The sequence below is a fragment of the Phalaenopsis equestris genome, unplaced genomic scaffold, assembly GCF_001263595.1.
Source record: "Phalaenopsis equestris unplaced genomic scaffold, ASM126359v1 Scaffold000202, whole genome shotgun sequence".
Lineage (NCBI taxonomy): Eukaryota > Viridiplantae > Streptophyta > Magnoliopsida > Asparagales > Orchidaceae > Phalaenopsis > Phalaenopsis equestris.
The window spans coordinates 1,778,931-1,791,537 of NW_018164644.1; the positions used below are offsets into that span (position 1 = coordinate 1,778,931).

The window sequence follows — 12,607 nt, forward strand, 5'->3', positions numbered from 1 at the left end:
AAAAAAAAAATCAATAAAAAAAAGGAAGAAAAAAAATCTCCCTGGGAAGAAGCTTGAGGTGGACATATAATCAAAAATTGGTGTCTGAATTTTCCCCTAATTAATAAAACTCGAAGGCTCTCTTAAGAAAATCCTTCTGATATTATACTCTGCAAAAAGTTAAGTCATCTTGAACCATTTGGTCGACCATTAACGGGCTCAGAAATATCTTTGGGAAATAAAAAATATTTTAATCACATGATCTGAAATTTTGAAATCTGCTTAGGCTCAGAAAGAAAGAATTAAAGTAAAAGGGCTATGTTATTAGCAAATTAATGGAAATTCTCCTCTGAAGTCGTATCTTTCAAGTGCTCAGAAGATTCAACTCCAACGTCAATTCAAATAGTGTCAATGATTTCTCAAAGACAGTGTGAACACCTTTATAAAATGAGGAATAATCATCACCCGCACCCATGAGTAAATTAAATAATATTATCAATATGCATTAAACTAGCATTTGTGTAGAGGAGATGCATTTCTAGATCAAGAATTTGTGGGGATCGTCTTATGTCTCTGATTATATATTATATCTGTCTGCACATTGCCTCCAATATTTACTGAATAAAACAAAATTAACAACAACAACAACAAAGCCTTAATCCCACTACGTGGGGTCGGCTACATGAATCCTTTTTCTCCATTGTCCTATTTAGTGTCATTTTTTCATTTAGTTTCAGTAAATTAAGATCATTTTTTATACAATAAGCCCAAGTCTTCCTAGGTCTACCTCTGCCTTTCTTAACACAACTTGAATCTAAAACATCCTTCCTCCTAATCGGATCATCAGATGGTCGACGCTTAATGTGACCAAACCATCAAAGACGACCCATCTAAGACGACTTTCTCTAATTTTGTCTGTCACAGGAGCTACACCAACCCTATCACAGATATATTCATTTCGCATTTTGTCTCTACGTGTAAAGCCACTCATCCACCTAATCATTCTCATCTCGGCAACACTTAACTTATTATTATGCTTCTCTTTTAAAGACCAACATTCGATGTCATAGAGTATCGCAGATCTCACCACCGTCTTATAAAATTTTCCTTTCAGTCTAAGCGGTACTTTTCTATCACACAAAAGACCCGAAGCATTCCTCCACTTCAACCAACCAACTTGAATTCTACTATTAACATCCCCATCGCTTTCAACAACGGACCCAAGATATCTAAATCGTTAACACCTTTTAATAATTTGATCACCCAAAGTCACACTTCTATCACTAGAGCTACTACTACTAAAATTACATTTCATGTATTCAGTTTTAGTTCTACTTAAATGAAGGTCTTTAGACTCCAATGTAAACCTCCATAATTCAAGTTTTTCCGGGGCTTTTTCTCTCATTTTATCCATGAAAAGGATATCATCAGCAAAAAACATACACCAAGGTACATCGTCCTGTAGATGTCCAGTAAGACCATCCATAACTAAAGAAAAAAGATTTGGGCTTAAAGCCGATCCCTAATGTAATCCAACAGAAATAGGAAAATATTTGGTCAATCCTCCTTCAGTTTGAACACAAGTAACAACTCTAGTATACATATCTTTAATGACTTGAATATAAGTCATATCAACACCTTTCTTCTCAAGAACTCTATAAAGGATCTCTTGGAACTTTATCGTAAGCTTTTTCTAAATCAATAAAAATCAAATGTAGATTCTCCTTATTATCTCTGAACTTCTCCATCAAACCTCGCAATAAATGTATAGCTTCCATGATAGACCTGTCTGGCATAAATCCAAATTGATTATGAGAAATCTTTGTAATGTGTCTCAACCTATGTTCAATTACCCTCTCCCATAACTTTAAAGTATGACACATCAACTTAATTCCTCTATAATTTAAAAACAATCTTGTGCATCCCCTTTATTCTTAAAAATAGGACCAAAATACTCTTCCTCCACTCCTCAGGCATCATTTTAGTTTTTAAAATAATATTAAAAAGTTTAGTAAGCCAAGAAACTCCAAAATCTCCTAAATATTTCCACACTTCAATTTGGATATCATCAATTACTATTGATTTTTTATCATTAGTTTTCTTTTTTAGTAGTGCGACGGTAAAATAAAACATTGAATTATTATTAACTATATTAAGATCACTAAGACCGATCTTATGTTTAGAAAATTTATTGAAAAATTTATCAAAATAGCTCACCCACCTATATTAAATATCCTCCTTTAAGAAAAATACTTTTTGATTTTTATCTTTTTTGCATTTGTGCTAAATATTTAACTTTCTTTTCTTTTTGTTTGGCTAGTTTTTACATAAATGTATTTTTCACCATCCTTAGTATCTAATCTATTATAAGGATCATTAAAAACATAATTTTTAGCAGGGAGTCTAATCAGATTGTTCTCTTAGACTCCCTACTAGCCGTTTGATATTTTTTCCAATTATCTAAGTTTTTACATTTAAACCAATTTTTATAACAGAACTTCTTATATTTTATTTTTTCTTGCACATTATTATTCCATCACCAACTATTTTTATTTATAAAAACTTTTTTTTTAATTCTCCAAATACATCTTTTGCTACTTATTTAATAGTGTTTGTCACTTTATCCCACATAACATTTGCTTCTTCATGAACATCTCAAATTTTTAAAACCTTGAATTTTACTCATAAAAATAATTTTATTTGTCTTTTAGGTTCCTTCATCTAATTCTACGATGATGAGTCTTAATATTATTTATTTTATAACTCTTCATCTTAAAATCTAGAACTAATAAACGATGTTGGGTACCTAAATTCTCACTTGGAATGACCTTACAATATTTACGATCTCTTCTTCTCATAAGAAAATAATCAATTTGTGTTTTACTAGATCCACTCTTATAAGTAATAAAATGCTCATCTCTTTTATTGAATAAAGTATTAGTAATAATAAAATCATACGCTAAAGCAGAATCTAAAATAATTATACCTTCTTCATTAGTTATTCCAAAACCGTAGCCATAATGAGTATTTCTGAAGTCTTCTACAACTTTACCTACATGTCTAATTAAATCTCTTCCAATAAAAATTTTTTCTTCAAGAGGTATCATTTGTATTAACTCTTCTAAGTCATTCCAAAATTTATCTTTAGACCCTGTATCTGAACCTACTTGAGGAGCATAAACACTTATAATATTAAAAATCTAATTATCAATGATAATCTTAAGGGCTATAATTCTATCTCCAACTCTATTAATTTTTACAACATTATCTTTCAAACTCTTATCTATAATTACACCCACACCATTTCTAGTGCGACTCTTACAGAATATCAAAGTTTAAAACCTAAATTATCAATCTCCTTAGCCTTTTCTCCAAATCATTTAGTTTCTTGAATACATAAGATATTAATTTTACTATGAATCATAATATCAACTAATTTCATTAATTTATCATTAAGAGTACCTATATTCCAAAATTTTATCCTAATATTAGTTTCATTAGTTTCATAGACTAACTTCTTTACCTGCATTCGTCCGTTGCATTCGTCCGTAATGTGTCGTCCGTAATGTGGGAACCCTTGTTTATTTGACACTACACCCGAGCTTCGGTGTAGCAGCCCTTGCACAATTTTCACTGTATTTAGGCTATACAGCGCGTCGCTTTCAGGGGACGCCCTAGCACTTACACAATTAAAAAATATATTGCACTATCAAGAAGACTCTTCCCACTCACGTCAGAATGTGTAACAAACTTTAAATCCAACTTGGCAGCTAAAAAATACGAGAATAAAACTGCTCACAGGATAGTGGACAATGGAGAAAGCCATATTTATAGATCATCCAACAATAGTTCAAGAAGCATAAAGAGGACAATTAGCATAAGTAACGATAAAACTATGAAAGGTTAACATAATCCCATGTTTTACCATCTTTCTCTCCAACTATATGACAACAAAATGGGAGTGAATTTAACATCACAAGGATGCAGCAAATATATGACGTCTAAGATTTGGATATCCATTCTGTGTATTCAAGGACAAAAACAACGTTGAAAGAAATCAACTAACTGACACACATACCATTCAGGTTTAGCCTGTAAAAACTGCTTTACAAAAAACTTCAATCAAAACACAAGCCATCAAGAGTCAAATTACTGTTTCTGATGTTTAATCATCAGGCGGCAGACATAATAGGACATTATTCAAATGAGTACTCAAAGAAAAAGATCCAAAAGAAATGTGTTTGGAATTAGAAAGTGAAGATGGTTAATGATTTGGGTACGCTACTTTGAATGATATACAGGGTAACCATCAGTTCAGCAAAGAAAAAAACCATGCTTCTTATCAAATTTTCACAAACATGGTCAGAAAGAGAGAATAAAAAAAATACATGGAATCACCAAATCACATGTATGTTGTCTAAACTAACAGCAAAGGAAGAGAAAAAACAAAGCAAGGTCCCAATACATCTGACGTGGGCGATAAATAGCGCCTGGGTGTGGGCGCTGAAAGCACCCCGAGGCCGGATGCCTCGAACCCATGGGGATCAAAAACCCTGCAAAGCGTCACGTGGGGGGGGCGGGGGGGAGAGCGGAGCGGAAGCGAGGGAAGAAGGAGGCACGAAGCAAAGGTGGTATCACAACCTATCGCGATCCGGGAATAAGCATCGAGAGGAATAAGCATCGAGAGGCTACCGCACTTAGAAAGCGCTTTCTGGTTTCTTCTGCCTTACTTTTGCGTGGGCTTTTTTCTTTCTAATTTTTCTCAGGTGGGAGTTTATAAATTGTTATTTTCTATGTGTAAGAGTCAATTCTGGTTGTCCTATCTTCAAACCTCCTGTGTGGAGTCCCTTTCCCTCTTGTTAGGGTTGTATCTAACGATAGTAGTGGCTTTGGTTGTATCCTGCTCCGTGCTCCGAGGTAGTGTTGTATCCTTCCAATCTCCTCCACTTCTTCTCCTCAACCCTTCTCCTACCTCTCCCCCTAGCCGCCAACCACTCCCATATCTCTCCACTACCCTGCTGCCACCTCTACTCCCTTCACAACCTTGCTGACCAACTTACCCATAACCAACTAAACACCTCCCAATCCACCCAACCAGCCACCCAACCAGCCACCCAACCTTCCCCCACCTTTCCCTACCATCCACTGCCACCACGGCCTTCGGATCTCCACCTTAACTGGAGATTAATCTACTATTGTATTTCCTTTCCGTTTGAGTCATGTTGTAACTAGACCAGTGCAATGGGCGGCTCGAGTTTGGCATGAGTCATGCTTACTCAGACTTTGACTAGTCAAAGCGAGTCGGGTCGGTCTTATGCCCGAATTCTATTTATAATTTCATAGTAAGGCCCGCCCACTTAATGGGTCAAGCCAGCCCTCGGGCCGTCACAGGTTTTAAAAAAAAGTGATTTTTTTATACCAAAAAATAAAAAAATAATAAATTTAACATTTTCTCTTGAATCATATTGTTTATTTAAAATATTCAAGCACGTATATAATATGAACGTTTGAAACATGAAAGGATTTGCGACAAGTGTTTTATATTGATTTTATATGTACAAATTTTTCTCATACGTTTAAATGATTAATAGCAAATGTATAAACATGAAATACATAATATTTTAAATTGAGAACATCTCGATATGTAAATACAAAGAAATTGAGTAAAATACTGCAAAAAAAAAAGATTTACATAAATACTACTCATCAATTTCTGTTTAATTATATATCTAACACAGACTTTAATCTTTACATATTTGTCATCATATATATTCATAAAAGTTTTATTTGAACTTTTAAAAATTTGAAAGTGATAATTTTCATGCCATATAAAAGATTTGGTTGCTATCAAAATAAAAATCAAAATTTAATGGGTCAAGCTCGTTCGGGCTTTGACTAAGTCAAAGAGGGCACGAACCGGGCCAAGCCCACAAAATTTAATTTTTTTCATAGCTAAGTTCGCCCATATTCTAAACGGGCTTATGGCGAGCCAGTCGAACCGCACGCCTAATGCCTAGGTCTAGTTGTAAAACTATTTCTATATTGATAATTTTTTTTTTTTTATGTTCCACTACATCTTAACGAGTTCTGGTATCAACATCACTTAAAAAAAAATCATTAGCAATCAGAAATCCTAGTGAGGGCACTTCAAAAGTTGAATTATAAATGATATAATTACCTTCCTGAAGATTAAAATCCCTTGACAAGTCTGCTTTGACAGAATCTCTACCCAATCCCGCAGGCATGGCCCCTGATTCAACTGCTCTGTTGTCTCCTCGAACTAAATAATTCATAGAGTTGACGGGAACTGAGGACAACATTGAACATTTGCCATGATTAGTGAAGCAAACAGAGAGAGACACAGAGAGAGAGAGAGAGAGAGAGAGAGAGGGGAAAACCTCCAGCTTTTTGCTGAACTTGAGACCCAGAACAGTGCAAGATTTGTTGCGGACAAAAAGCACATCCCACTGACTGTGCGCTGGCCATGGGACATTGACACGTGCACCACTGTGCGCCGGCCATGGGACATTGACATGTGCACCAAGGACACGAGGTATTTCGGACAAGTTCAGAACCACCGGTGAGAGAGACGTGCTGCTGCTGAGTAGTCAGAGATTGGACCTGAGTTTGCAAGTTCCAGTAATTTGCTTGCCTAAGCTGTTCCGAAATCTTGTCTTTCCTCAGCTGGACTTCATGGCACTGTTTAACCAGTTCAATGTAATTCAAATTTTGTTGATCGGTGTAGCCATCAAATTTTTCATTCACAACAGGATGCTCAGATACAAGTGGCGGATTTAATTCTGGGACAGAAGAATTAGCACCACTATCATTTTCTCGAGTAAAAGAACCATCAATAGCTGCAGCGTTGTTACATGATGACATACAAGGTTCTTCCGTGCTGTTCTCCACATCAAAGTTATTGCCCTTGGACTCAATGTGCCTTTCACTGAAGAGATGATGCGAGTCAAGTTGTCATTAGAACATCCAAATGTATGCACCATATGGTTATAACTACCACAAGTGACAGGTGAAGATTTATCTATAATAAAAAAAATAGAAGTAAATTTTTTACAAAACATCCGAATCTAGTCTATTTACAAAAAGAACACCCAACAATTCCATTTATAATAATACCATCCATGCCTCTAAGAGCACAATAAAATCCCAACCCATATTTTTTTATTTCATTAATTTTTCATTGCTTTTTTCATAAAATGCACAAAGATAAAGATTTGATAGTTTGTTTCATGAGCCAAGATATTTGTTTTTATGAATAAGGAAGTTTTCAATGATATGTGCATAAATCTATTAAAAATGAAAATGCAACTCTCCCATGACAATTAAAGTGAATTGACCTCTTGTTTTTATGGGGTATGTAAATTTTAATTTTTCATATAAGTAAACCACTAAACAATGGGCTTCTGATTTTTTCCAAAGTGAAGTATCATAGCATTCCAAAAGAATTTCACCATAGAATATACATGTACCGAAATTAAATGTTAAGCAGCGCGTAGGGGTAAAAGTGTTGGATCTTTCTTCTTTGATAATTTTTATTATTTAATCGAGTATCGTTCTCAATTAAAAGAGATTATTTGAGTTGTTCAAACACAGAATTAGGCAACTAACACTCAGATTTTTCAATTTAACTTTGCTGCAAAAATTTTGACTTTAGCAATTTTGATTGCAATTTAGTATTTATTTTGGCTGATTTTTATTGTTAAAAAATTTCAAAAAAAACTATTAAATAATATGATAGTCAATATTAAATTTGTGATATATTTCGAAGTTAATATATGAAATCATGCAGATTATTGAACCATAAATATATAGCCTAAAAAGTAAATAACTCATGAGAAAAATAACAAAACTAACATTGACTCAAAATAAAGGGACAACCGTTACAATAACCCATTGATTTACTAAAAATAATCAAATAATCAGCATGGATGCCAATTTGTACAAGACAATATAGTAAAGAAATAGATGCGATTGTTTGTGATGAATTTCCAAGTGTTTAGAAGAAGATTTGTGATAAGCATCCCCGGGTCGCGACACTATAGCTACTACAGTGCAGCAAACACGGTGTTGTAGACGCTACAGTGCTGCGAACACGGTGCAGGGCCGCAACCCGGGTGTTTTAGCCGCTACAGTGCCGCGACCCAACTCTTCTCCCCCTTCGTTTTTTGCATGCGGTACTGTAGCTGCTACAGTTCCGCGGCCCAACACTTCTCCCCCTTCCATTTTCGTTTCCCTCCCTCTTCCATTCCTTTTCAATGATTCTCCTACTTTATTTCCTACTTATTCTATGTCTATCTTTTCTATTTCTTTTCTTTCCTTTCCTAAGCATTACCTATTCTATTTAAAAATTCTCATTATATATATAGCTGTCGAGTGTTTTAGAGAGCATTTTTACGAGTACAGATTTCTGAGTGCTGCTTTTGAAGCGTTTTTCCCCTCTAGGGGTTGTACTCGAAGACAAGAAAGTGCTCCGGCTGTAACTCGTCCAAGGTGGTGACAATCTCCAAGGGTCCGGCTAGTGCTCCAGCTGTAGGTCGACCCTGATGAGACATTTATCCTACCGCAACCCCCTCTGGTCCCGCTTCTAGCAGTCGCTACCATCTTTTCTGCTGTTGTCCAGATCGCACCATCCGCCTTCAGGCTGCTAACCAACATTCCGACCATCATCATTCTAGCTACCATCCAGATCCCGCCATCCCACTTCCATTGCAGTCCAGCCGCCATCCCTCTTCAAGTTGTTGCCCAGCATTCCGGTTGCTGTCCAAACCACGCCACCCACTTTTTGGCTGTTGTCCAGACTATCGACGACCACTTACCTGTTGCCCTGACTTCCAGCTGTCGGTTTTTCACCTCTACAGCCGCAACCACACCACTGCCAACATGACCGAGGCTCACGTACTCCAGACTTGTGTCCATCTAGAGAGGGTTGCTTTTGTCTTGTTTTATTTCCTTTTTCTTATTTCTGCCTTCATTATTGTCGTTTATTGTTTACATGTGTTGTAGTTTATTTCATGTTCGCAACGGTCTCGTTTGTGCCTTTTAAATCCAATAATAATAATTGTGCTTTTTCATGGTGGTTTGGGCGTCCTCCGGTATCAATTTGTGAATAAAATTTTTAGGGCAGCACTCAATGTTATAGTATTGGTTTAGTAAATTTTTTTAACTTCTTAAATTATTCAGACAATTGAGAAAGAGCTGGGATATGACCATAATATGAACGAGAGTAAGCTAAATGCTCACAAAAGAATATCAAGAACCTAAACAAAGGAATTATGATAGGATTTCAAGTTTTGATCACTAATTGAGAATCATGGTAGAGATAAATCCGAAAATGTTGAGTTTAAATCAAATCTCTAAGTTTAATCACAACTCCCAAAAATAGACGAAACGGAACATAAAATCCAAAAGCTGCGCCAAAGTTGATGAGATTAAAAGTGTCAAACCAAGCTAAGCCTTGTTGAAGACCATAAATTATGTCAAGGAAACATTAAAATTCCTTGTTCCGCAGTAGAATGTAAATGCAACCAACCATGTGCATAATCAATAAGAAAAGAGCATTGTCGAGATCCATGCAAAGATAAATATAATCTAAAAATAGAGATGCAGAATAATGTAATATTCTCATATGCGAACAAGTTATATGACAAGCAGCAACTTAGACCCAAAAAATTTTGAATTATACCCACCTCTTAGCCTCCTCCGTGAGTGCAGTATCAGTTTCCTTATTGTCCCTTTCATCAGTATGCATTCCCTGGGAAAGTAATGCTCGATAAGAGAGAGAAGCATGATCAACATGATTCTATATAAACTCATTATAACTCAAATTTCAAGTAAAGGGTTTAAATTGGAGCTTCAAATGCAGTTGCCTTGACAAGCTCAGCATTGAAGACAAATCATCAAATCACAACCCATTCAATTCAAAAAGATAGCATGGGAACAGGGAAATTATATCCAATCCAGATCACTTTTTTTAAAGAAAACTCTATCAAATAATGCTATTCTTAGCCTAGGCAATCAGTGATGTACTTGAATACTGTTCAGAAGAAGCATTAATCAAAAGTTTCTGCTTCTCTTGCAAAGAAACCATGAACTCCTTCAACTTTCTGATGTAGAGGAAAAACCAAAGATCCATTGGATGGAAAATTACTTTGGTCCAATGTAGAGACTTTTGAATTACTCCATATATTCTTATATTTTTAGAAAATGCTCAAACTAAACAATATTGAATCCAATTTTCCTTGAGTGCATCTAATCAACCATGGGAGTTGATGCTCGAGTGCAACATGAACCGTGCAGGACATGAGGTTGCACAACTTTCCTAGTAATACTTAATATTTGATTACACCTTGTGATAGTATCTTAACGCAATTAATTTGAGTGGATCAACCCAATGTATCCTCAGAGGGGGAAGAAAAAGTTGATTGCTGAAATAAAAACCGTTTTAAGTGTAAATAATCAATAAGCCTAAACTGGCCTTAGAATAAAGTGAAAGAAAGGGGAAAAAAAATTGAAACTTTCCTAAGTTGAAAATTTCCTTGGTCTCTACAAAATTATTAAAGATGGTAATTGCCCATCAAATCGTTGGTAATCTCTAAATTCTTCTAAGAAATTTTGGGAATATTCCCATTTGGTATCCTATTATCTTTCAACACAAAAATGAGAAATTTTGACGATTCTAAACAAGCCCACATGAGTTTTTGAGAGCTAAACCATCTTATCCATCATTGAGTAAAAAATCTATCGTTCCATAGATCACCTTTAAGATAATTGCATGACTTATATATCAACAAAAAGTGGGTAAAGGATAAAGCTGCAGATATTTCACAATGGATGAAAACGTGCATCTGCCATTGCTTCATGCCATATGTTTCTAAGCTGGTCGAGGATTATTTTACAACTAGCATTCATAAAGCAAAATCAATCATTATGAAAAACAATAACAACAAGCTTTTATCCCACTAGGTGGGGTTGCCTACACGAATCTTTTTTCTCCATTGTGACCTATTGAGTGTCATATTTTCATTTAATTATAATAGGTTAAGATCATTTTTTATACAATACGCCCGAGTCTTTTTAGGCCTACTTCCGACTTTCCTAACATAAATTGAATCTAAAACATCCACTCTCTTAACCAGATCATCAGATGGTCATAGTTTAATGTGACCAAACCATATGAGACGACTCTCTCTAATTTTGTCCGCCAATGGAGCTACACCAACCCTATCACAAATATATTCATTTCGCATTTGGTCTCTAAGTGTCAAACCACTCCAAACCACTCATCCACCTTCATCCACCTAAGCATTCTCATCTCAGCAACAATTAATTTTGTTTTATACTTGTCTTTTAAAGGCCAACTTTCTGCATCATAAAGCATTGCAGGTCTCACCACCATCTCATTAAATTTTCCTTTCAGTCTATGCGACACTTTTCTATCACACAATAGGCCCGATGCATTCCTCCACTTCAACAAACTAACTTGAATTCTATTAAATTACTTTGAACATTTTATCATATTTTTGTCCTGAAACAGTTCCATTAGCATAATCACTAGCATCACATATTAGTTCAAAAGATTTTCACCAATCTGGTGAAACTATAATTAGTGCAGTAACTAATTTTTCTTTTAATAATTCAAAAGCTTTTAGACACTCATCATCAAAATTGAAAATTACATCTTTCTTCAGTAAATCTTTCTTCAGTAAATGACATAAAGACTTAGCAATTTTGAAAAATCTTTAATATATCGTTTGTAGAATGCAGCATGTCCTAAAAAATTCATAATTTCACTTACATTGGTTGAATAAAAAAAATTAGCGTTCACTTGAATTTTAGCAGGATCTATTTTCATACCATTTTCTGATATTTGATGTCCTAATACAATTTCTTCTGTCACTATAAATTGACATTTTTCCCAATTAAGGACTAAATTTGTTCTTCACAGCACTGAAGAACATTTGATAAATGTTCTAAACATGAGTCAAATGAAGTTCCAAACACTGAAAAATCATCCATAAAGACTTCAATCATTTTTTTCAATTAAATCACATAAAATAGTTATCATGCATCTTTGAAATGTAGCAGGGGCATTAAATAAACCAAATGACATTCTTCTAAAAGCAAATGTACCATATGAACTGGTAAACGTTGTTTTCTCTTGATCTTTAGGAGTTATTTGAATTAGGTAATAACCAATATATCTATCCAAAAAACAAAAGTATTTATGCCCAGCTAGTCTATCCAGCATCTGATCTATAAAGGGTGATGGCAGAATGATCTTTTCTTGTAGCAAGATTTAATTTTCTACAATCCATACATATTTGTCACCCTGTGATTTGTCTTGTTGGTATTAACTTATTATGTTCATTTATAGTCACAGTCACAGTCACTCTTTTTTCTTAGAAACACACAGTGATTTGAACTAACTCATGCACTATTTGAAATAGGGTAGATAATTCCAGCATCCAACCACTTTATAATTTCTTTCTTTACAACTTCTTTCATAATAATATTTAATCTTCTTTGAAAATTAGCCCTGGGTTTGCAGTTCTCTTCAATGTGAATTCTATGCATACAAACTGAAGAACTGATTCTTTTAATATCAGCTATT

General features: G+C 34.8%; 1 protein-coding gene across 1 annotated transcript in view; it reads right to left on the minus strand.

Annotated features, from left to right (window-relative positions):
- The window catches only part of LOC110022734, a 25,754-nt gene extending 16,009 nt beyond the window's left edge, over positions 1–9,745 (minus strand). Inside the window, exons 1-3 of the mRNA XM_020721808.1 lie at positions 9,684–9,745; positions 6,378–6,925; positions 6,158–6,286 (exon numbers count right to left, since the gene is read on the minus strand). Of these exons, the coding sequence (XP_020577467.1) occupies positions 6,158–6,286; positions 6,378–6,925; positions 9,684–9,745 (739 nt within the window). The remainder of the gene's footprint in view (positions 1–6,157; positions 6,287–6,377; positions 6,926–9,683) is intronic.
- Between the last annotated feature and the right edge of the window lie 2,862 nt (positions 9,746–12,607).